We start from the raw sequence: 20,581 nt of genomic DNA, 5'->3' as shown, positions 1-20,581 counted from the left end.
CTAGCAGCTGTACGTGTGCTTCCCATCTTGTGTAGGTTCCCTCAATGGTGAGCACCAGCCTCAACGCAGAAGCGCTCCAGTATCTCCAAGGATACCTTCAGGCGGCTAGTGTGACGCTGCTTTGAACTGTATTTTTTGAATTGGCTTAGTCCAGGATGGTTTCTGAGGACATCGTGGAGACGTCTGAGCACAGCTGTGTTAAAACAAAGCAAGTGTTCCTTTTGAACTTGTCTATTAAATGTTGCTTTAAGCTGAACCTTGAGAAAATTAGGTGGTTTGTGTGATCACAAATATAGGTGGGTGACTTTTTCAGTTTGCAGCTACAAAGACAAGTTTTACTAGCTTAGTGTATGACATTGAGTTGAGCATTTGCACAGTTTTGATAATTCTAAAATTTGACAGACACTTAACTGTGGAGGTTTTTTTTCAGTTACTAAATCCTTTTGTTTTGAGGCTATTCGTATTTCTCTTGTCCTTTGTGTTTTTGTCCGTTTCCTTAAGCTTTTATTGGAAATGTCAGTAAGCAAAGAAATCACTTATGTAACTTGCCAAGAAATGCACATTTCATAGTTTTAAATCTGTAATCAGCAATAAAAGAAAAAAAAAAGAGCCCTAAAATCTGTATCTAAGAACATCTTAAGCCCAGGCTTTTGGTGCTGATATTTTTATAATGAAGAGTTTAATTGTTCCTCTCCTGGACTTCATAAAATCCTAATTTCTTAATAACTCAAACCCAGGTTACTTAGTCTTTTTTACAAGGGAAAGGGAACAATTACTGCAGACTTGGGGCTCATCTGTTAGAACTTTCTAGCTAGACCAGTTCCTGGACGGCAGCATGAACTTTATTTAGGTAGATGGTTTCCTCTGTGAATTGGAAAAGAAATGCTCTGCCTGGCTTCACAAGGCTGTTGGGACTGCTTTAGACAGTGCAGGTGTTTGCTCTTTTTTTGCAGTGTCTTTCTTCTCTGAAGATCAGAGGTTACAAGGAACTTTTCCAACGGTGACATCTTAGAACCTGCGGTCTAGGAGGAACCTACAGGTGTCAGTCCATCTTGGCAAAGGCTGCCAGTCTGGCTCCTCCCTGGACTGGGCCCAGGGGTTCCATGGCCTTTATCTTTAGGGGGTAAAAAGAATCAGACTGTTGACACTTGGAGAGGCACAGTTTCTATGTATACTTAGTGCAGTTAGACTGGAATCTCATTCTGTGCAGATTATGTGGATTTGTTTTTTTCAAATCTCAGGCACCTGACTTGAATGCTTTATTTTCTTCACATGTTGGTTTTGTTGTGTTGCTTGAGAGATTTCCAGCTTAATCTAGTGTACTGCACCATTTTTGTTTTGACCCAGTAATGGAAGTATTAAATCATATAATTACTACATGGCTTAAAAGTGGTCACTGGCAGGCAGATGCTGAGATAGCACTGAGATCCATTTTTCAACTATGAACATAATACAGGCGAAAAGTCTGAAATGGCAAACAGAATTGGTGATGGTTTACGTTTGGCGCTCAGATAAGCTCTCGTGTTTGGCTCTGTGCTTGCTAAAGCTGTTGGTTAACAGTTAAGTAAATGCAGGGATAGTCACTGTTCTGGAGGACCCTTGTTTCAGCATCTTGATCAGTCTTCTAAGTTCTGAATTTTTTCCTTCCTCAGAACAGTTGAACGGAAGGTGGTTTCTCTCTGTAAACAAGCGCACCTTTTTAAATAGTTCCTGAACAGGAAGGCTGGCACTTCTACTCTGGCATAATTCATGAATATTTTGTTAATGGTTTTTTAAAATGTTCTAAAGTGAGGTTGTACAGATTTTAAGAGATGGCAGGCTGAAGCTGCTGCGCTGTGTTTGGCTAAGTCTTAGTGACTGTTCCTCAACGGTGGCGGCAATTCTTCGTGTGCAGGAGGAGCTGGGCTCATACTCTGGGACCAGGCCAACCTGGGTTTGAATTCCACCTCTGCCACTGACTGAGGCCTTGAACAAATGCCTTGACCGCTATGCTTTTATTTACTCTTATGAAAAATGAGGGTACTACTACTTAACTTCACGACAGTTTTAAGAATAAAACAGCTTGGTGGGAAGACTCCGGAGGAGTCCTGGCCTAGGCAAGGCCCTCACTCTCAGGACATTTTTAGACACGGGGCAAACGTCATTGCAATGTTCCTCATGAGAGTCTTGTGTCGGATCCACTGATTCTCCGTGCTGTTTGATCATTATCTCCTCTTTTATGTGTATTTTCCTTGTGGAAAATACAGGAAAAGATTTGAAAATAAAAAATCATCCATACTCCTACCTTCTTTAAGCATTTTAATTTTCTTCTTTCCTGCCCAAACAAAGTTTATTTTTTTGGGCTGCGTCGGGTCTTAGTTGTGGCATGCAGGATCTTTGTTGTGGCGTGCAGGTTTTCTCTTCTCTAGTTGTGGTGCGTGGGCTCTGCAGTTTGTGGTAGGCTGGCTCTCTAGTTGAGGCGCACAAGCTCAGTAGTTGTGGCATGCGGGCTTAGTTGCCCCGGGGCATGTCGGACCTTAGTTCCCCCACCAGGGATCGAACCCGAGTCCCCAGCATTGGAAGGTGGATTCTTTACCACTGGACCACCAGGGAAGTCCCTGTAAATACAGTTTTATATGCTTTTTTAAAAACCTTTTAACATTTAAAACACTTACTTGGCAAATATATATATATATATATTTTTTTTTTTTTTTTTTTTCTTGCTGTACGTGGGCCTCTCACTGTTGTGGCCTCTCCCGTTGCAGAGCACAGGCTCCGGACACACAGGCTCAGCGGCCATGGCTCACGGGCCCAGCCGCTCCGCGGCATGTGGGACCCTCCCGGACCGGGGCATAAGCCCGTGTCCCCATGCATCGGCAGGCGGACTCCCAACCACTGCACCACCAGGGAAGCCGGCAACTGTATTTTTCAGTGGTTATGTATGGTGTTTATCATTTGGATATACCACTACCAAGTTATACAGACACTGTTGGACACGTAGAGATTTTTTATTTTATAAATAATTCTTGAGGTGGACATCCTATATATGCCAATATTTGTCTACGTCTGTTTCCTGAAGGTGGAATTATTGGGCCAGGTTGTGCCAATTTCTGTAGCACATCCCTACCCACACTGGGCCTTACTTAGTTATTTCATTTATTTGTGGGGCATAATGAATGTGGCATTCAGTCAGACTATTAGCTGCGTGTGGTAAAAGTCTAATTAATTAGTAAATAGGGCTTGTATCTGAGCAACAAGTCTCTGCCCTCCCAGAGGCAACACCTTTCAACTAGTACTGCCTATAATCTTCATTCTTTACCACTTAATTCTTCATCTTCTTGATACATCAACCGTAAGACTTCATAACTCCCTGCTATGACAAATCAGAACTTGGCTCACACCGCTTACTTCCAGCCTACCTTTTACAGTTCTCTTCATCTTTAATAATAACCCTAACTGTAGTCCCATCAACTGTGGCCCTCGTGTCGGGTCCTCTGTACTGATAACAGGACGTCTCCCACCGTCCACCTCTGCCTTCATTTTCACGCTGTCACAGCAGATGGCTTTTCATCCTGTGCAGTAGTCCTTTTGTGTGCTTCATCTGTAGGTATCTTTTAAAAGGTGAGAACAGATAAACAGTATGTGAACTGTTACAATGGTGTGAATAGTATTCAGAGCTGGAGCTGGGCAGTGTGTAGAGATTATATTTCTTCCTCTCAAGGTTTGACTCTTGCATCCATCAAAAGAATGTTCTTAGAGTCAAGGTCAAATGGATTGGGCTTTGCCCTCATATTCTGTCAGTTGCTCAGAGCAAACCATGCCCCATTTTATCTTGTGATACATTCGGATCCTGACTGGTTTTCATTAGCTTTCTTCATTCTGAGTGTTACATGGGAACCCTTCCACTCTTCTCTTAGATGTTCTTTTTACAGCTCACTGGCTCTCGTGGGCCATGCAGCTTCTTTAGGTTAATTGCTAGGACTCCCAGCTGAGCCTCCCTCTTCCAGTGTTTCATGGAACCTTGAGAACCAGATGTGAGTCTTCGGTCTGAGAATGTGACAGGTCCAAATCCTTCTTTCCTGAGAGGTGGAGGAAATTACCAGCTTGCACAGCTGGGTGGACCTGGGATTCAAACCCAGGCAGCATGGATGGCGTCCGGAGCACAGGACTTGGCCACTATACCATGGCTTTGCAAAAGTTAGAAACAGGTAATCAGTTAATAAGGGCGTGACTGTGAGGTAAACACTATGAAGAGCCACCATCATCCACCAACCTTTCTCTGGGGTTCCTGCATGACAGGTAATAAAGACTTTTTTTTCAAAAGCTCACATGTGGTTGGAGAAGTCAACTTTCTCCCTTATAATGTGGATGATGTGGGAGAAAAACTTGACAACGTGGAAGGAAGAGCCACCGCAGACAGGTCAGGGGGAAGTTTCTCAGACCTGATGCAAAAGGAGGATGACCGGCGGAGGAGTGGAAAGCAAAATGAGAGTTTGTTTACCTTACGTCGGAAAGATGGTCCATCTCCTTGGCAAGCAGTTAAGGGTCAATCCTCCTGAGTCTAGAGAGGGAAATGCTACTCTCAGGAAACTGGATTTCTCAGCAGACGTCAGCTGCGAAGACAGATCCTAAACTGTCTCCTCGTGGGTCCGCAGGGCAGTGGGGAGGAACCTAGCACCCACCAGGTCCTGCCACTCTCAGACAGAGCAGGGCTTAGTGTCCTAGGCAGGCCATACAGTCCCACTCCTGAGAGCCAAAGTTGAGCTGGAGCCAGCCCCACGCAGAGGGCTGCCTCCGTCGTGACTGTAGATCTCAGGCTGGAAGAAGTCTCTGCGATGGTGCCTGCAGAGAAACCTTCCCAAGGAGAACCAGGGTGGCGGCAACGAGCTAAGCCAGCGGCTGCAGGCTGAGCATTCCAAACCCCCATCCTCCTAACAGGCTGTTGAGGACACTGCCTTCAGTCCCCAGGACAGACTGCCTCTGGGCTGGGACAGCACAGTGCAGAGCCTAAAACAGTGAGGCCAAAGCTGCCTGCCCTCTGTTTAGCCAAAGGCAGCATTTCTCAACATGATTCGAAGGACTTGGGGGTACCATCCAAAGAGCATGTATCATTTACAGTTGTATGCTTTGTATTAGAAAAAAAGTCACTAGCAACTTCATGGGTGTTACTGCTTGAGGACAGTTGTTCTCAAAGTACATCTACATCACCTGGGACTTTATTATGCACGTTCTTGACCCCAGACCCACGGCATCAGCACATCTGGGAAAGGGACCCAGCAGCCTTTTTAACCAACAGCCCTCCCAGTGAGCTGATGCTCATGAAGAAGCCAAGAAAAACCGAATCAGAAAGACACGCAGGCGCGGCACAAGCTGTGAACACTGTTAGAGTCCAAGGTTCCATGGCCTCAGAAGTCAGAAGGGATCATATTGTAAAGATAGGAAATTAACAAAGGGTGGCAGGCGGAAGACGGCTGTGGCAGCTTAGGGCCCAGAGGAGCCACAGCCTTCGTGGGCCTCTTCCAGAACTCAACCACTCCCTCCAGCCGTAGCTGAGACGGACCTGAACTCCTGTTGTCATGGCATCTGTCTCCACACGTTTTCTTGGGAGAGACCTGGAAGTGGACTACGGTCTGCAGCCCAGGGAGAAGAGCCCTGCCAGCTGGACAGGAGGACAGAATGGGGGAGAGGAGGGCTCCAGACGCCTCCAGCAAGGAATTGGGCCAATGCCTCTCCATCAGCCACCCTGAGCAGTGGGACTCTAGAAACTGCCTGGGAGCAAGCGGCTTCAGAGTCCGTCTCTGGGCTCCAAGAACAGCAGAAGGTGCTGACTTCTGCAGTGACCGCACTGCAGTCTCTGAGCCGCTACTTACATGTTGGTATTCACCCACCTACATTACAGCATCTTGGCCCTTCGTGAGGTGATCTATTTACAGGCGCTCTTCACAGCACGGAAGCCTTATCCACACCCAATCCACCGTCCACCAGGCTGCTCCTCGCTCGGGGCCTTGTGAAAATGTTACCTGGCCCAGGGGAGCAATGACAAAGGTGGTCAAACCACCTCAGAAAGAGTCGGGCCAGGTCTGGGGCCACTCAGGCTTTGGGGATTCAGAGGACACACTGGTTGCCAACAAACACTCTACGCCGTAACTCCCCAAACACAGCCATACGACATGTCCAAAAATCATGGTCCCTGGGCTAAGGAAGGTCTGAGCATTTGCAGTTTTCTTAGCTGGATTCAACCTGGTTTACATTATTCTTGTCCATGAGCCCAAGGAGCCAATCAGAGAGGAAAGTAAGCTATTAGGGGTCCAGAGGAACATTTTCAGATATGCGTCCTGAATCTACCAGGCGAGCATATGCTCAGCATACAGACCTGTGGGGAGGTGGCGATATTTACACAGTAAAACACAGGCCCAAGGGAATCTCAGGCCATTTCCTGGGCAGGCTTTTGGCAGCTGGAGCCAATACACGATTAAAAAGGCAGAAGCGACACAGGATTCTGTTAGATCTCACTCCAAAGTGGCACCAACTGCCCACTACTGAATCCAGGCTCAGCAATGTCAGAGGTCAGAGAGAGACACCCCTGTCACTGCTTCTACTGCAGCCTAAAGAAGTGAGGACAGCCACAGTGAGCTAGCTGAAGGCTGGATCCAGCTGGCTCTGTAGGAGGGCAGCAGGGGACAGGCATACCTGATCCTCTCTGGGACCACCGAGCTCCAGGTTGTTCAGCTTTACAATGGGTGGCACCACTGCATGTGCACTGCAGACACAATCATGAAAGGAGTGCGTGTGAAAGGGGGTGGAAATAAACGATAGGGTTTGTGTTTGGATAGAGGGCTTTTAGGGATAACTTACAAATTTTTCACAGTTTACTTTCAAAGGTCCTTTTTAAAATTACCAATACACAAAGACTGCTTTATAATTTGTCATCACAGGCCTACTTCCAACAAAGTAGGTTTTGATGAAAATATTTGTAAAAGAATGTACAAAGGAAATTACTTTTAAAATATCAAACAAGTTATTAAGCACATATTAAGCAAAGCAGTACCAATTTCCCAAATTACGTATAATTTTTCCTAATAAAAATTGGTATGCCAAGAAGTCTGATTAGAATATGGAGTTGTAAAAATTAGTTTCATATGTATATTCTATATATACATTGTATATATACATTAAACACACCACTGCAAGCACACAGTGCCAAATACCAAGAAAACAGCTCTGCTGCTTTGATGACTAGAAACCACACCCTCTCCAGTCTCAGTTAGCCTTGCATCTTAACACACATCTCTTTAAAAGCCTATTTCAGAAAATTGGTTAACTCCTCCCTGCCAATCCAGCAGTGCTTAAGTGCTCAACAATCCATTATTTATGGATTTAGAAAGTTTTTCTTGTCTGTTTTTAAGGGCACACAGATGTTTAAGCACTTAAACCAGAGATGGTAATGTCGGAAGTTTCTGAAGTTGAGTTTCATACAAACAAACAGCTACACATCTCCATCCTCAGGTTTATTTCCTGGTGGTTGTAGTCTACTGAGCTCCTGTTAGCTTCTAGAGAGCAAGCAGCAGCATACTGCTTCTTGGGAATGGCCGGGTGTCTTTTCCCATGGGTCACAAGAACCCCAGACTCAGACCTTGGGACCCAGGCCAAGGTCTCCGTCACTGGGCATTCACCCTGCAAAGCTGGGCACATTAGCTCAGTGAGCTATGGAACAAAACCTAGATTCAGAAATGACACTTTTTTTAAGAGCTACAGTTCACATTGCTCAGCTCAAGAAGGCCTTTAAAAATACAAACCAGAACAAAACCCTGCTATGGGGAAATCATCCTTACTCATTAATATCTCCCTGTGATAAGAGGAACTTAACGAAATTGACCTAATGTCAGTGCACCTGTTGTGGGGTGACTGAATCCTAAGTCTGTCTTCCCCAAAGACAACAGGAGCTGCTCCACCTTTGCAGATCGATGCTCCTCAAATCCTAAGACCCACTAGTCTTACTGTGGCTGACTTGCAGCTCTGATTTTTTTCAGACCTGCCTCTCAGGTGCCTTCATGTCTGCTTTTCTGCCTGTAGTCTGGAAACCAGGACTGCATGTTGTCCCAAGGGCTAGTTTTGAGCCAAAGTTCTTGCAACTCTTAGAGATCATGTTGGGATAAAACTTAGTGCAAACTCGATTCCCAGGCAGCTCTCTCAAAGCCTGTTGAGACAGAGATACTGCAGGTGAGTGAGTCCTCAGCAGGCGATGACAGCTACAGGGCCTTCACAGAGGCAAGACTAGTTTGAGAGTTTACAATGTAAGAATAGTCAAGGACATCCCATCTGGACAGCTTTCCAAAGCAACCAAAATACACCTTCAAAAAAACCTGTCAAAGAAACCTGTAGATCCTTCCTAACAATATCCCAGATATTAAGAGGAAACTTCCCCTTCTTGGAGTGCTGTCAATGAGGGCCAACTGGACTGCCAATTAGAAGTCATGAATTACTTCTAAGACTGTACTGTCCAGCCCTTTCCATCTTCCCTTCACAGTGTGGAGGGTCACCGGTTGGAAACACTGTGAGGCAAGGAGGCGAGAGCTGGGCAGAGGCAGCAAGATCTCAGGGCAGGAGTGGCAGGAGTGGCTGGCAAGGCTGGGACATTGGCTACAATCTCAATGCGGGAAAAGGTGCTAAAAACACAGCAGGGAAGGCTGTGAAGAACCCTGAGGTGCCAGAGGTATCAGGACCAACACATGGCTTTTAAGTAGATACACAAGTCGGCAGATGTGTATACGTACACACACATACACTTCCTAGCTGTCCACTGAGAGGGCCCAGACACAACACACCCCTAGCAGTGAGGTCTCAGAGCACCCAGACCTTGGTTGCTACATGTCATCTACCACTAAAGAGGATCAAGGCTTCTTGCAGAAATGCTGAATCCAGGATGGGAAAGGGAAAAAATGCCTTTCCTTTCACTGCTTTTATCCCTGCCCTGCTGAGTCCCCTCATACCCTGTAGCATTTTTCCATAACCTCACTTCCGGTGCTTCTTGCAGTCCAATCCACAGGCTGGTTTTATAGTGAACCACCTTTATGAGCATATTCTAAAATGAAAAAATAGAAAACTACCAGCCCCACTCCTCAGCCAGACTAGAATGCAACGCCTCACCTTCACTCTTCCAAGCGCGAGCCCGCCTGAGGGAAGTGACCAGGAAGCCTCTCTCCTCTCGGTCATTTCTTTGGGTGACATCGTCTGGTTCAGATGAGAGGCGCCTCCCTTCACCCGGGCACCCACTTGCCCCTCACTGGCAGCAGTGCCCCCCACGCCATGCTTCCATGCCCTCACATCTTCCCTTACTGCTTCAGTTACTGCTCGACAGGACCAAAAATTCATTAGTAGCTGTTTATTGATCAATGGTTTGATATAAAGTTATTTCAGAGCTTCAGAATTTTGCCCAAATGGAATCACAAGCATTACAAAGTTTTTTTCTTAAAAATAAAAAAAGTATAGGGGGCAGGTTGGGAGGGACCAACCTAGCAGTAGTGGCATTTAAGAATAAATTAACAAAAAAAATTTAGTATTACTATTTATTGGTGACAAACACTAAGTTTTACTTACATTCCATGGGGAGAAAAAATTCCAGCGTAAACAATGAATCGAAGCAGTACTTAACTCGCAAGGCTACCGTGCTTTTCATCTGGACCATATGCAGGACCTCGCCGCACACATTTCTGTGCACAGCAACACGACATCAAAAGCAACACAGTTATAGAGATAAACATGGGTCATTCTTTTCAGCCCTACATGGAGATGTAATCAACAGTATAAAGCACTCAAGGAAAATCAAGTTGCAGTTGTAGATGTGCTACATGGAGATCATATCCTGTAGTGTAGTGAAAGCTATGTGTCTTCAAGAGTCATATATATATATATATATATACACACATACATATATATATATATATATACACACACACAATTTTTTTAATCTTTAAAACAAAGATCAAAGTTCATTTAAGTCCTGTTGCATTAACAAAAATAAAATAGAAAAGGAACCAAATGATCATTTAAAGTTTAAAATTCCTAAATTGTCCAATTTATACAACTATGGGAGACTTCAAGGTTTCTGAGAAGTGCAGGACTGTTTCAGCTAAACCAGAGGGCACACAATTTTCATCACTGAAATGGTCCTGGGTTAGTCCAATGAAATAAAAATGTATAACCACATACACACGGATATGATCTTTGCCGGTTAGATTACTGATAAGGTCAGTCTCAGACAAGTTTCTAAACTGTGCTATGTAACTAAATACAACTGAGAAACTCTCAAATGAAAATTTTATATAGTGTCATTTCAATCAAAAGAAAATAATGAAACTAAGAATACGTATCTCTTGGAAGAGAGCAGTGGTGACGGTGTGGGTACCGCGGTAGGTGTGGGCCAGAGCACGCCGAGGTCAGCTCAGGCTGAGTAGGAAGCATGTGATTTTCTCTGGTGCTTTCAGCTCTGGGGCCAGACTAAGGCCTCTCTCCAGCGTGGTGTCCAGGGTTTGTCCCAAAGTGTCTGAGTGAGCCAGTTTGAGAAGGAGTCGTGCTTTCTGTTTCTTCTTTCACACAGCAAGGAAAAAAAAAAAAAAAAAAAACCACCCCAAAAAACCAAAACCAAAAACCAACCCCCCCCCCACCCTAACCAAGCGCTAGGGTGCCTGGGGCGTGGACCCGCTGGTTTCCCAGTGGCGCCGGGGTGCCCGGCAGGCCCGCCCGGCCCCCAGCAGCTGCTGCTGCATGAGGAGAAACCATAGCACAGGCGAGCGGCCATGCCGCTGCCTCCTCGGGGCCCCGCCTTCTTCACCACTGCTGTCTCCAGTCCTTTACCCATCGTGTCTCTCGGCCCACTGGAGGTATCAGAAGTTCCAAATTTTCAAAGCAGTTTCAGTATTTTCAGTATGTATGTTGGGATTTTTCAATGGTTCATGGCCAGATAAGGTTCAGCACCTCCCACACCTTTAAGGAAGAAAAAAACCAAAAATGACCCAAGTTTTGAAATTTAAGACAATTAAGCCATGTTAAAAATGAAAGTAGCAGACATCGAGAAGTCCAATAGTTCAGGCCCCAGTTTATGATAACTGGATTAAGGTCTTCCCAGAATACACCAGCAAGTGAAAACAGCAAAGAAGAGAATGGGTATGTAGTATGTTATCTCTAGGAGGAAAAGGAAGAAAATAAGGAAATAAATGTATCTGCATAAAGAAACATACAGGAAAGGTACACAAGAAACTAATACAAATGTGATCTCTGGGTGGGGTGAAGAGAATGGTATGGATGAGGACTGCATGAGGGGCAAGACGTATCACTGTGGACACCTTTTAAAATAATTTTGACTTTTGCACCATGTGAATGTATTACCGATTGAAAGCTTAAAAAAAAAAAAAAAAAAGTGAAAGCTTAAAAAAAAAAAAGGGCTTCCCTGGTGGCGCAGTGGTTGAGAATCTGCCTGCCAACCCAAGGGACACGGATTCGAGCCCCAGTCTGGGAAGATCCCACATGCCGTGGAGCAGCTAGGCCCGTGAGCTACAACTACTGAGCCTGCGTGTCTGGAGCCTGTGCTCTGCAACAAGAGAGGCCGCGACACTGAGAGGCCTGTGCGCCGCGATGAAGAGTGGCCCCCACTCGCTGTGACTAGAGAAAGCCCTCTCACAGAAACGGAGACCCAACACAGCCAAAAATAAATAAATAAATAAATGAAAAAAACAAAACAAACAAATTAAAAAGAAGTAGAGCTCTCTGCCCAAAACTTGGAAACCTTTCAGGGCAAAGGGACAGAAAGTGACTAAGACAAGTATTTCACTACTAACTTGAGCAGACAATTTGAATTTAATGCAAATGAGGAACAGAACTGCCTTTCCATGTAGATCAGCTCACTCACACAGACATTGGTCCATTTCCTGTTCTTGGCATCTCTGTATTTTGTTGGTCCAACTCAGACAGCAACTTTAAAATGTTCAGTGCAGCCTAGCAGGAATGAAAAGGGAAGTCAAACCACGGCCACCGCTCAGGACCACAGTATACGACACTGAATAGCGAGTCGAGGGCTTGTCCTACTGCCCAACAAAACAAGTGGTCCCACTAAATAACCCTTTCATGTTTGAATTTTTAATTAAAAATATAAATTAAAAAATGTTATCCATGGTTACCTCACTGAATCACAACCTCTGTTAATTTTATTACATATTGCCTTCTAACATTTTTAACCTGTGGTCACCAGACTCTACAAATTTTACATCCCGCTTTAAAATAAAACCTTATCATGTTTCCATGTTAGAATTAGAATACATTACCCTCGGTGACATTAATATGATGGGCACATTATATTACATGAGGTGAATATACCACAGTTTATGTCAATTAATTTAATCAATTCCTTTTCTTCATTTTAGTATTTCTTACAATAATAATTTCATCTGAACAGAACACCAAAACAAGGGGCTTTCTAAGTTGCCAGAACGTGGGCATGCAATTCCTTGTTCTGGTCAGACATGAACTGAATACAGTATCTGGATGCGTTCCAGGACCCAAGTCCACCTCTCAGGTCAGCAAGGGAAGAGAGGAGAGGGGTTGGCCAAAGCCCATGAGTTCTGATCAACAGAATGAGAAATCAAGCCAGTAACCTAAGAAAAGTCCTCAGAAATATGAACCCTGTAGAACAATCAACTGTTCTCGAAGTCTGCAGGAGAATCCTTTTCCTGTCTTTCTGAGGCCAGCAACGAGCCGCGGGGGGTAACGTACCATATCGTGGCAGGACTCCACATCCTTTCCGATACCATGGCTGATCAGGGGCGGCTGAGAGGAGCAATTGATGAGAGATACGAATTCGTTCTTGTTGTTTTTGGGGAAGTCTTTGTATTCAACCTAAAGGGGAAAAGAAAACTGAGGCAAGGACAGGAAGGCGGGGAGTATGAGCCCGGCACAGGGCTGCGGCTCTGGGCCCAGTGAACAGAGGTGACACCTCTCCCTGGTCTCAGCCTGACTTGTCTACACCAACTCCTGCTCAACAGGCACAAGAGACTCACAGTGGGGTCTGCGGCTAAGGGGCACTGAGGGCTGCAGGCAGGATGCCAGGGCCCCAGCTTCCAGAATCCTCCAGGAACCTAAATGTCTACTCAGAAACCCTGGTCTGGAAGAAGCCATGTCCTTTCCTAGCAGGTAGAAAAAGGGCCAGCACGTGAATCTGTTCTCACTGAAGTCTAACTTTGTAACTCCCACTGGATTCGAGGCCTTGTCATTACGGTTGGCCTAGATTTTTAAAAATTACCAAAGGTTGAGGATATTCTCTTACCATCCAGGGTTCTAATACTTCCCGTGCCTCCTCCCTTCCTCAGGACCACTCTTTACCATGCTTCCCCCAACCATCCCCCGAGACAAAGAACTTGACTTAAAAAAACAAGTTACTTAGTACTGAGAGAAACCAGAGATGACCGCACTGAGGTACAGACCACACAGCTCAGACCCAACAGTTACCTGGAATCCCTGGACTCTGGAAAGATAGTCCAACTGCTCTGAGGGTCTCGTGAGAGGTCCATGGGGTGCGTGGCCTGAAGAGATGTTATTCTTTAAAACGGTCTCGGCTGTAGGCGAGGTGCCCCCATACAACAATTCTCGGGCTATCATGGCAGTTACCGTGGCCTTGGCAGGGTTCGGGGCTACCCTGCTGAACTCTCTGGTGTGATGCCCTTGACTGACTCCTACGGCCTGGGCGACCTCGGGCACCATGGGAAGAATTCCAGCAGGCAGCTGCTGATGACTAAGATAAGGCATCCTGAACTCATCCTCTTTATGGCCTGGGGATGGACAAGCAGACAAATCAACCCAAGTCCACGCACGCCGCGTGGAGAGATGCTGTAAAACCCCACGCTGCCCCCCACCCCAGCACACACAACAGCACAGGCATAATGCAGAACCAAGCACTGACCACTAACTCATTACCTAGGTTCCTGCTATTACCAGGAACCATGCAAAGCCCAGAATCACAGTCAGACCAAGACAATATTAACTTCACACTTACTAGTCCCATTTTCATCCCCAGAGCCAGGTTCAAAAAACGTTACTTTTCTTCCATCCCCTGGTTTCTTTATGGGTGTCTTAAAAAAAAACAAAAAAAAGGCCATGAGCATCAATCAAACTGTTGAAAAATTAGTTCCTTCTGTCCAAAACTAAACAAACTCCAACCAGCCCTAATCTTAGTTTTATAAACTTTTAAACGATGAGGGCACTGGCAGAAAGGCCCTCTCCCAAGGCCCCACCACTGGTCTGCTTGTGCCGCCAATGTGCCCACAGCAGAGCCCCCTGCTTTCTCCCAAAGCACACTCTCAGCCACGTCAGCCTGTCCACGAACAGCATCTAAGGGATGGGGCCTCTGTTCTGTGCTCACGAGAGGGGAACGTTTAACCAGAAGGACCCTGAAGATGTTAGATTGATAGAGCTGACCAAGAAAGAAACTTTTGGGGGCTTCCCTGGTGGTGCAGTGGTTGAGAGTCCGCCTGCCGATGCAGGGGACGCGGGTTAGTACCTCAGTCCGGGAAGATCTCACATGCCGCGGAGCGGCTGGGCCCGTGAGCCACGGCCGCTGAGCCTGCGCGTCCGGAGCCTGTGCTCCGCAACGGGAGAGGCCGTAACAGTGAGAGGCCCGCGTACCGCAAAAAAAAAAAAAAAAAAAAAAAAAAAAACTTTTAGGTTGATGCTAAATAATTAAATAAACAAAGAATATTTCCTGGAGCACATGTCCCACTAAAAGATAAAATGACATAACCAAAGATAACAAATGTAGGGGGAAAATGTTACTAGATAAAAATTTTGGGGCTTCCCTGGTGGCGCAGTGGTTGGGAGTCCGCCTGCCGATGCAGGGGATGCGGGTTCGTGCCCCGGTCCGGGAAGACCCCACATGCCGTGGGGCGGCTGGGCCCGTAAGCCATGGCCGCTGGGCCTGCGCGTCCAAAGCCTGTGCTCCGCAACGGGAGAGGCCGCAGCGGTGAGAGGCCCGCGTACTGCAAAAAAAAAAAAAAAAAAAAAAAATTGCCGAACACAAAGGTCTCTCTTCTGAGGAGACAAAGCTGCCTATGATGCTCTGTAAGATTCTGGAATGAAAACCCCCAAAGCCAAGTCCAGGATCTCTACAGATTCTCTGATGAGTGTTTGGGATCCCAGTTATTGACTATGTGGCCACAGCTGCTGCCATTTCTCTCTGCTGACAGACATGACTGAATCAGTCCTGGTGTTTTCAAGTTTATCCTGAAAGGACCATCCAGTGACTGGAAACAAGGTCGGCCAAGGCTTTCACTGAGGGTACTGCTTACCAACCTTGGCAGAAGTGCAATTTTCAATATGGGATCATTTTTGTCTAATGTTCAATTCACAAAGAGAAAGAAATCCCCAATCGAAACTATGGATCTGGCCCTGACTCTATCATCACACTGTCTCAGTGTCCCAAGCGTGTTCCACAACTAACAAAAGCCTAAGGCTGATGAGTCTTTTATGCAGGACTCACTCTAAGAGCACAAATGACAAAATCACACACACATTAATTTCAAGTCCAATTAATTACCCGTCATCCCACAAAAGGAGAGGAGCAAGCTGCCCTCCACCAAGCATCCCAGACCACAAAGATACTGAAACAGTAACGACTTAACCCAGCACCATGCTTGGAGCCATGGACATGCAACTCCCCTTCTGACCACATTATAATGAACCAAATGCTAGGACCCTGCTCAGCCGGGCTGCTTTACTGCCAGGAGGATGAAGCCTTGCCCTGAAGCTTAGCCCTGGAGGAGTCAGAGTCCTGAGGTGAGAAGGTCATCTTGCAGTTAGAGAGCAAGGACACAGAGCCCTGAGCAGTCACCTTCTCCTCTGATTTGAGGGCTGGTTTGGTGGGCTGAGCCTGTGGGACTTTGAAACCAAGGATTTCCAGCATGTTCTCGGCTGCATTGCGTTTGGCCACCTTCTTATTGGTGCCTGATCCTTCTGCAGTGTGGTTTCCCACCTTCACCTGCATAAAGAAGGCAGAACTCAGATCAGGGCTTAACCCTTTAGAATAAAGACTGGTCAGGAACTGAAAAGAACCCAGAATGGTCAGAAGATGGATGGCTTAACAGTGGTGCCCTGGGGCTGGCTTGGACCAGCCTGTGAGAGCCCATTATGAAATCCTGAGGAATTTGGAGAGGTGGCTGTTAAAGGTAGCTATTATTAAACACTAAAGTATATAAGCTTATAATTAAACAAATTATTTTAACAAACAGAGGGAATGAATACCTCAAATTCATCACTTCCTAACTGGACTCCAGTTTACAACTGTCTATGCTTTTGAGATTCTTCACACGTGTATGTGTATGGTGTCAATGTGCAGCTACACATCTCTTTCCAACTCAGACAGAAAATGGCCACAGTGAGGGTACTTACGCCACAGAGATCTGCAACTACTTATCAAGGATTAAGTTATACTGTTGATTGTCTATTCTTAAGCTTAAGTGATGGAGAAAAGGTTAATAACGCAGATTAATCTTTAAATTTGTTGTCAAGTCTGCAGCCATGACGTAACTAATAGAAAAAACTGAAACTTCCAGTCTTGGAAAAGTATTATCTGATTCAGCAAAGAAGCCATTCATATTGTTTAAATGAGTGAAGTTCTGACATGTCTTTGTTGTTGATGTAAATAAAAATATCAACCAGTCCTCATGCTCGTACCACAGTCATTCAACAATGACAGACGCAAACCTCCTTGCTGAACCTGAGGGGAATAAAGAATTCACACGAGTCTCATTCTGTAACGCTGCTATTGGTGACTGTCACACAGATGTATGAAATTTACAAGAGTATTACATATTTTTTGTAAATTGTATGCTACACTTCCTTCCTATCAGTAAAATTTATAATATACACATATGTACATATAATACGTGTGCATATACGCGTATAGTCTCCACACACACTGCCTTTCCCTAAGAGTTGGCTGTTACACATACTCCAGCACACATCACTGCTTACCATCCCCTTCCAAGCTGGTCTTGACCGCAGACCAAAACCAGAAGCCCCGTCACGAAAGAGTCAAGGAAACCCTCCCTGGCCTGTGAAGAGGGGCCTGAGGTTGAATCCCAACCGGGCATCTACCAGCCGTTTGATCCTAGGCAAATTACTGAGCCTCTCAACAAACTGCAATTTTCTCTTGTACATGGAAGGGTCATTACTCTTCCTGCCCTCTGACTGCAGAGGTGAAACACACCAGGCTAACTGATGGTGCTTTATAAGCTGTAAACTGGGCTTCCCTGGTGGCGCAGTGGTTGAGAGTCCGCCTGCCGATGCAGCAGACGCGGGTTCGTGCCCCGGTCGGGGAGGATCCCACATGCCGCGGAGCGGCTGGGCCCGTGAGCCATGGCCGCTAAGCCTGCGCGTCCGGAGCCCGTGCTCCACAACGGGAGAGGCCACAACAGTGAGACGCCCGCACACCGCAAAAAAATAAATAAATAAATAAAAAATAAAAATATAAGCTGTAAACTGCTATGCAGAGTGAAGTATTCTGTTTTTCACCAGAAAACACTATTAAATTCAAATCAAACATTCAGGGCTTCCCTGGTGGCGCAGTGGTTGAGAGTCCACCTGCCAATGCAGGGGACACGGGTTCGTGCCCCGGTCCGGGAAGATCCCACATGCCGCGGAGCTGCTGGGCCCGTGAGCCATGGCCGCTGAGCCTGCGCGTCCGGAGCCTGTGCTCCACAATGGGAGAGGCCACAACAGTGAGAGACCCGCATACCGCAAAAAAAAAAAAACAAAAAAAACATTCAGCTGCCCGTGTGAATAACTGTTTAATAAGCTGAGTGCATGGAGAAACGCTCTGTACAAATCTGAGGCGTGAACCCAATCCCCGAACTCCAGGCTCTACAGAAGGATCAGGAGAAGCAGACCCTTTCTATAATTCATAAAGCTTCTGAGAAGAACAATAGTAACTTTCAAGAAGTAACAAAGAAAAAAGTTACCCATGATTCCCCCACTCCTCTAAACAGGCGCAGTGAGTCCAGGCTCCTACCTGTTGATACAGCAGCATGCGTGCTGTGCAGACAAGCACGTTTTAAGGCATCAGATTAGTGCAGGCAACATGGTCTAATAACAGTGACATCTGGCGGCAGGGAGTGCCCACTGGACCTGGCCTCCTGGGGAGAGGTGTCCGGCCGCTGGACTACCTCAGGCCCTGAGACAGGAGGCGGTCAGAGAAGGGCCGCCCACAAGCCGGCTGACCCACCTGCATCACAAACTCCCTGCGGCGCGGGAGGCCTCGCTCAGTGAGGAGGAGGTACTCTGGCTCCTTCTCCTTTTTTGCCTGCTGGATCTGGGCCAGTCTGCTAATCGGGTTCATCCCCTGGCCGTACTCCGGGCTGCTTTGTAGCTGAGGAACAATGAATGTAGAAACCATGTGCCATGTTAGTCACAGTAAGGACCTTGCCAATTCAGAGACAAGGACATGACAGTTGATTACTTCTATGTTGTTCTAACGGCTCAGAATTAATCAGATCTTTTTTAAACCTTTCTTTAATTGAAAGATGCCTAATGATTTTCTATGATCGCTCTGAGGTGATTTTAAGGTCTTCTTAGCAAACCAACATCACCATTCATACGAGTAGGCAAGCATCACTGTAACATCTGCTTTTGAACAATAAATGTCAACATATGACAGTAAATGAAGAGGTAGAAAAAACATAACAAATTCTTTCTAAAACTTTCCAAAAGTCTACATTATAAGGATGGGTTCCCAGCTTTCTTAACAATGACTCAAAATCCAGAAACCATATGCTAACTTGTGTGTGAGAAAAACTTGGATTTTGATACAACATGAAACGATACTGACAATCAGAACGGATCCTGGTGTTCATAACTGTCCCCGAATGGACCCCTGTCCCTTCTTTGGGTGGGTGAGAGAGAGTATAATTTTTGATAGGTTCTTTAACGTGACTCAAAAATAAGAAGAAGGTGTATACGTCTGACGCCTACGCCTGCCCCAGACATCTCCCCGCCCAGGAGTATCCCGCGCGTTCAGAACCGCGCAGTGGGCAATGAGACGGAGGCAGCACAATTTAACTGTTCTCCCCGCAGACTGGCAGCGCGGCTGCCAACACACAGCTTCTCACTGTGACCGCACCCAGACGGGCGTGGCCGCCTGCGGAGGCCTCCACTGAAGCCAGCACAGTGTCCCTGTCGTTGCCTAACCTGGGACTCCTGTGGAGCAACCCAAGGTGGCCCCTGTAAAGGCTCTCCAAGGCCGGGCCTGTGCCTGCCAGCTCCCGACCTCCTTCACCAGCCTTCTAACCCCCCAGCTGCCTTTGGGCAATGAAAACGCCCTCTTCATTCAGAAAAGTCCTTACCCTGACTATGCATTTTGTTTTCTTTTTGATTCTGGGCTTCACTCGCTCAACTGTAGGCAGGGGCGGCAACTTCTTCAGCTCCTCAAGAACAGCTATAGCAGCATTTTTCTTTGAAATCTTCTTGCTCTTCCCTTCACCTTCCCCCACAAACTCCCCAACCGACACCCTGGTCACAAAGCTCTTCATGTGGGGTGGGCCACTCTCCCGGGCAACCTGTTTTAGAGGGAAAGACTGAGTGAAAGCGTGACAGGCACTCATTACCAGCTGCACGGCACACTGGTTAGCACACTACTTCACACGAAACACAGGAAAAGGGGAATTGAGGACAAGACCCATTAAATGAAGGGAGTGTAAACACTGATAATCCTGAATGCTTTCTCTTCCCATTTCTTTTTCTTCCCCCAAACTTGTTAATGTTCTCAGGTCTGATGAGTCCAAAACAGACATGGAATAGGGAAACATTTTCTACTCCCGCCCACCCAGGGTCACAGACTGTCCTGAATGTAGTGAGCTCCCCTGAAAACGGCAGAAAGGAAACTGGCCCAGCAAAGCCCAGAAATAAATGCAGCACACAGAGGTCAAGTTTAATATTTGCTCTGAGCTGCCAGCCAAGATTGAGCTTATTAAATACTGGCTGCTCTACAGCTGTAAAAAGGAATAAGAAAATCTCCAAGCACATAAAGTGATCCCCAGTACACAGTAACTGAAAAAAGCAAACTGCAAAAGAGTGTACAAAGGGTGGGGGGGGTGTTAAATCTATGTATACATATACACACACATATAAATAGACACACAAGTGTGTGTGTTTATATGCTTATTTTTGCAAAAAGAAACTCAGGAAGGATAAAGCAGAAACCAATGGAATCAGTTTCCTACAGCAGATGGGAGGGAATGGGGTAGAAAGGGGACGAGATGACACTTCTGAATATATCTTTTTGTGTAGCTTTGACTCTTGGAACCATTTAGTATAACACATATTAAATATATAAGAATAAGTCAACAGAGATGGGGGAAAATACTAAAATATGAACATGAAACCTAACTGTAATTAAAGTGATTACATAATCACACAGAAGGAAAATAAAAATCAAATCCAACCTACATGAGCCAAGATACCCTTGAAAAGAACAACTGAGTTAGCAGACTTACACTGCCAGATTTCAAGACTTTCTGTGAAGTTACAGCATCTACAACATCATGGCATTGTTTAAGGATAAACCAAA

At 46.0% G+C, this 20,581-nt stretch overlaps 2 protein-coding genes across 9 annotated transcripts in view; one reads left to right on the top strand and one right to left on the bottom strand.

Annotated features, from left to right (window-relative positions):
* Positions 1-715, top strand: part of CSE1L (chromosome segregation 1 like) — a 41,879-nt gene extending 41,164 nt beyond the window's left edge. The window contains exon 25 of the mRNA XM_060033439.1: positions 36-715. Within this exon, the coding sequence (XP_059889422.1) occupies positions 36-125 (90 nt within the window). The 3' untranslated portion in view covers positions 126-715. The remainder of the gene's footprint in view (positions 1-35) is intronic.
* Positions 716-9,346: 8,631 nt separating this feature from the next.
* The window catches only part of STAU1 (staufen double-stranded RNA binding protein 1), a 90,611-nt gene continuing 79,376 nt past the window's right edge, over positions 9,347-20,581 (bottom strand). For 6 of the 8 annotated variants that reach the window (XM_060033443.2, XM_060033446.2, XM_060033441.2 and 3 more), the window contains 8 exons: positions 19,359-19,589; positions 18,242-18,385; positions 15,851-15,997; positions 14,021-14,096; positions 13,477-13,796; positions 12,745-12,867; positions 11,885-11,970; positions 9,347-10,962 (listed from right to left, as the gene is read on the bottom strand). In XM_060033443.2, coding sequence (XP_059889426.1) covers positions 10,947-10,962; positions 11,885-11,970; positions 12,745-12,867; positions 13,477-13,796; positions 14,021-14,096; positions 15,851-15,997; positions 18,242-18,385; positions 19,359-19,589 — 1,143 coding nt within the window. In that variant the 3' untranslated portion in view covers positions 9,347-10,946. The remainder of the gene's footprint in view (positions 10,963-11,884; positions 11,971-12,744; positions 12,868-13,476; positions 13,797-14,020; positions 14,097-15,850; positions 15,998-18,241; positions 18,386-19,358; positions 19,590-20,581) is intronic. The other 2 variants (XM_060033447.2, XM_060033440.2) reach the window with 1 other exon arrangement.

The sequence above is a fragment of the Delphinus delphis genome, chromosome 15 (genome assembly GCF_949987515.2).
Source record: "Delphinus delphis chromosome 15, mDelDel1.2, whole genome shotgun sequence".
Lineage (NCBI taxonomy): Eukaryota > Metazoa > Chordata > Mammalia > Artiodactyla > Delphinidae > Delphinus > Delphinus delphis.
This window is presented reverse-complemented; position numbering and strand designations above follow the sequence as displayed.